This window comes from Meleagris gallopavo, chromosome 23 (assembly GCF_000146605.3).
Source record: "Meleagris gallopavo isolate NT-WF06-2002-E0010 breed Aviagen turkey brand Nicholas breeding stock chromosome 23, Turkey_5.1, whole genome shotgun sequence".
Classification (NCBI taxonomy): Eukaryota; Metazoa; Chordata; class Aves; order Galliformes; family Phasianidae; genus Meleagris; species Meleagris gallopavo.
Genome location: NC_015033.2, coordinates 4,459,974 through 4,462,193, shown reverse-complemented (window position 1 = coordinate 4,462,193; position 2,220 = coordinate 4,459,974). Strand labels below are relative to the sequence as shown.

The window sequence follows — 2,220 nt, the reverse complement described above, 5'->3', positions numbered from 1 at the left end:
CGTCCCCAGCAGAAGAAAAGTCTCTGGTGGTGCCCTTGAGCTGTGTGCCCTGTGGGAACACCGGGCCGTGCCTGCTCTTGGGAGGGGAGGGCGTGGGAGGGCAGGGCTGGGGTCAGACGTACTCCCGGGCTGTGGAAGGCTGCGACTGTCGGTAGTACTGCTGTCCTTGGCGCTCCTTGGCAGGGCAGGAGCAGCAGAGCAGGGAGCCCCCCAGCACGGTGAGGCTGGCAGCCCCCCAGCCGACAAACAGCGCTGAGCCAAACTCGTACCTGCGGTAAGACAGGGTTGGTATAGCATCAGGGGATGGGAAAAGCAAAGAGGAGTGGGGCTGCATGTCACCACTGCCTACCACACTACGGTGCCCAAACCAGCACAGCTGCAGCCCCAGCGATGCAGAGGAGCTCAGGGAAGCAGTGACCCCAAGGGGGCTCCTACCTGGCGTTGATCGGAGTGCTGGCACTGAAGAACTCGTAGGTGACCTGCGTGGCGTACAAGGAGACGGCCGCTAACGTGCACAGACCTGAGTGTCAAACACCGAGCATCAGCAATGCCCAACTCATTGCCAAACAGCTCCGCTTCCCTCCTGTTAAAGGCTATTGGAGCTTTTCTGCATCAAAGGGGCACAAAGGCTGCAGCTGCCCAGCGGCTTACCGCAGAGGATGAAGAGGACACCTCCAGCAACAGCAATGCGGCTCTTGGTGATGGGATCCTCTTCACCAACCTTGGTGCATTTCATGCCCACGACGCTCACGATGATGCCGAAGAAACCCAGGAGGAGAGAAATAACCATGAGAGCCCGGGAGGTCTGGATGTGAACTGCAGGGGGAAACACGCTGCTCGCAGCACTGCAAGGTGAAGTCACTTCCCACTGGGACCGACCTCTCCTTAACACCCTGTCCTTTACCTTATCCTTAACCCTGTCCTCACTGTGTAGGGTCACTCACAGCTCCTGTGCTGGGGGCACTGTGCCAGGAGACCTTGGCTCACTCTCTACACCAGGGTCCCCAGCTTTCCTCCCCACCACGCTCTTTTTCCTCCCTCTCTGCTCTTCTCACTGCAATTTCAGCAGCAGCACCGTCCCCAAATGCTGTGCACAGCCCTAGGGTCGTGATGTCCCCACGTGGCACCCACTGTCGGGATCCACAAACCCACAGGGATTGGGGGCAAAGACAAAGGGGCTGAAACCCATAGGCACAAGCTGGGCTCAGATCTACAGCGGGGCTCTGATCCACACCAGGACTCAAACTGTGGGTGCAAAGCAGGACTGGAACACAAAGAGAAGAGCAAGGGGCTTAGACCCAGCAGGATGCAGTCCCATGGCAGAACAAGAAGAGCTTGACTCACTCTCAGCACTGGGGCCTCAGCCTTTTTCCCCACCACGCTCTTCCTCCTCCCTCCACACTCTTGTGGCTGCAGTTTCAGCAGCACGACAGTCCCCAACACTGCGCACAACCCCAGGGTTGCAATGTCCCCACTGTGCAGCTGCCATTCCCAAATTTGATGCCCACCATGTGGCTCAAACCCACAGAGACTGGGGAGGGCGAGGGCTTTAAGCCCATGGCCAAGAGATGGGCTCAGCCCTACAGTGGGGCTCCGAGCTGCAGAGGCGCTCAAACTGTGGGTACAAAGTGGGACTGGAGCACGAAGAGAAGCACAAGAGGCTCAGATCCACAGCAGGATGCAGACCCACGGAAGAGCAAGGAGAGCTCTGACATGCACTGGGCTCGGATGTTCAGGGGGAAGGTGATCTCTTCCCATAGAGCTGGGAAGGGGAGCTCAAACCTGGGGGAGGCGTAGGGCCGGGACCTAAAGGATGGCTCAGATCAGCGGGAAGGGCACTAAGGGGGCTCGGACCCGGGCTGGGAAGTGGGGACGGGTTGGCTCAAAGCCACGGGGGTTGGCTCAGCTCCTTGGAAGGGGCTCAGCGCCGAGGGAAGGGATACGCCCGCCGCCCCTGTACGCACCGTCGAGGGAGAGCAGCGAGTCGTGCAGGCGGCACTGCACCTGCCCGGTGCTCTGCGCGGCGCAGCTCATCCACAGCCCTTCGTGCAGCCCCACCGCCGTGATGATGGCGTCTCCGGCGTACGAGCTCTGTCTCCACTGGGGCAGAGCCGCGGCAGCCAGAGCCGCCACCCACCCGCCCAACGCGGCCAGGTACCCCGCCAGCTCCCGTGCTCCGCCGCCCATCGCCGCCGCGCTGCGCCCGGCCCGGCCCGGCTC

The 2,220-nt window shown here is 61.4% G+C and overlaps 1 protein-coding gene across 1 annotated transcript; it reads right to left on the bottom strand.

Annotated features, from left to right (window-relative positions):
• Positions 1-6: 6 nt before the first annotated feature.
• On the bottom strand, positions 7-2,206 carry CLDN19 (claudin 19). Its single transcript, XM_003212357.3, has 4 exons — positions 1,965-2,206; positions 652-816; positions 436-520; positions 7-269 (listed from the first exon to the last, which is right to left on the bottom strand). Exons 1-4 carry the CDS (start codon positions 2,185-2,187, stop codon positions 113-115), a joined length of 630 nt encoding a protein of 209 aa, XP_003212405.1. The 5' UTR covers positions 2,188-2,206; the 3' UTR covers positions 7-112.
• Positions 2,207-2,220: the final 14 nt, after the last annotated feature.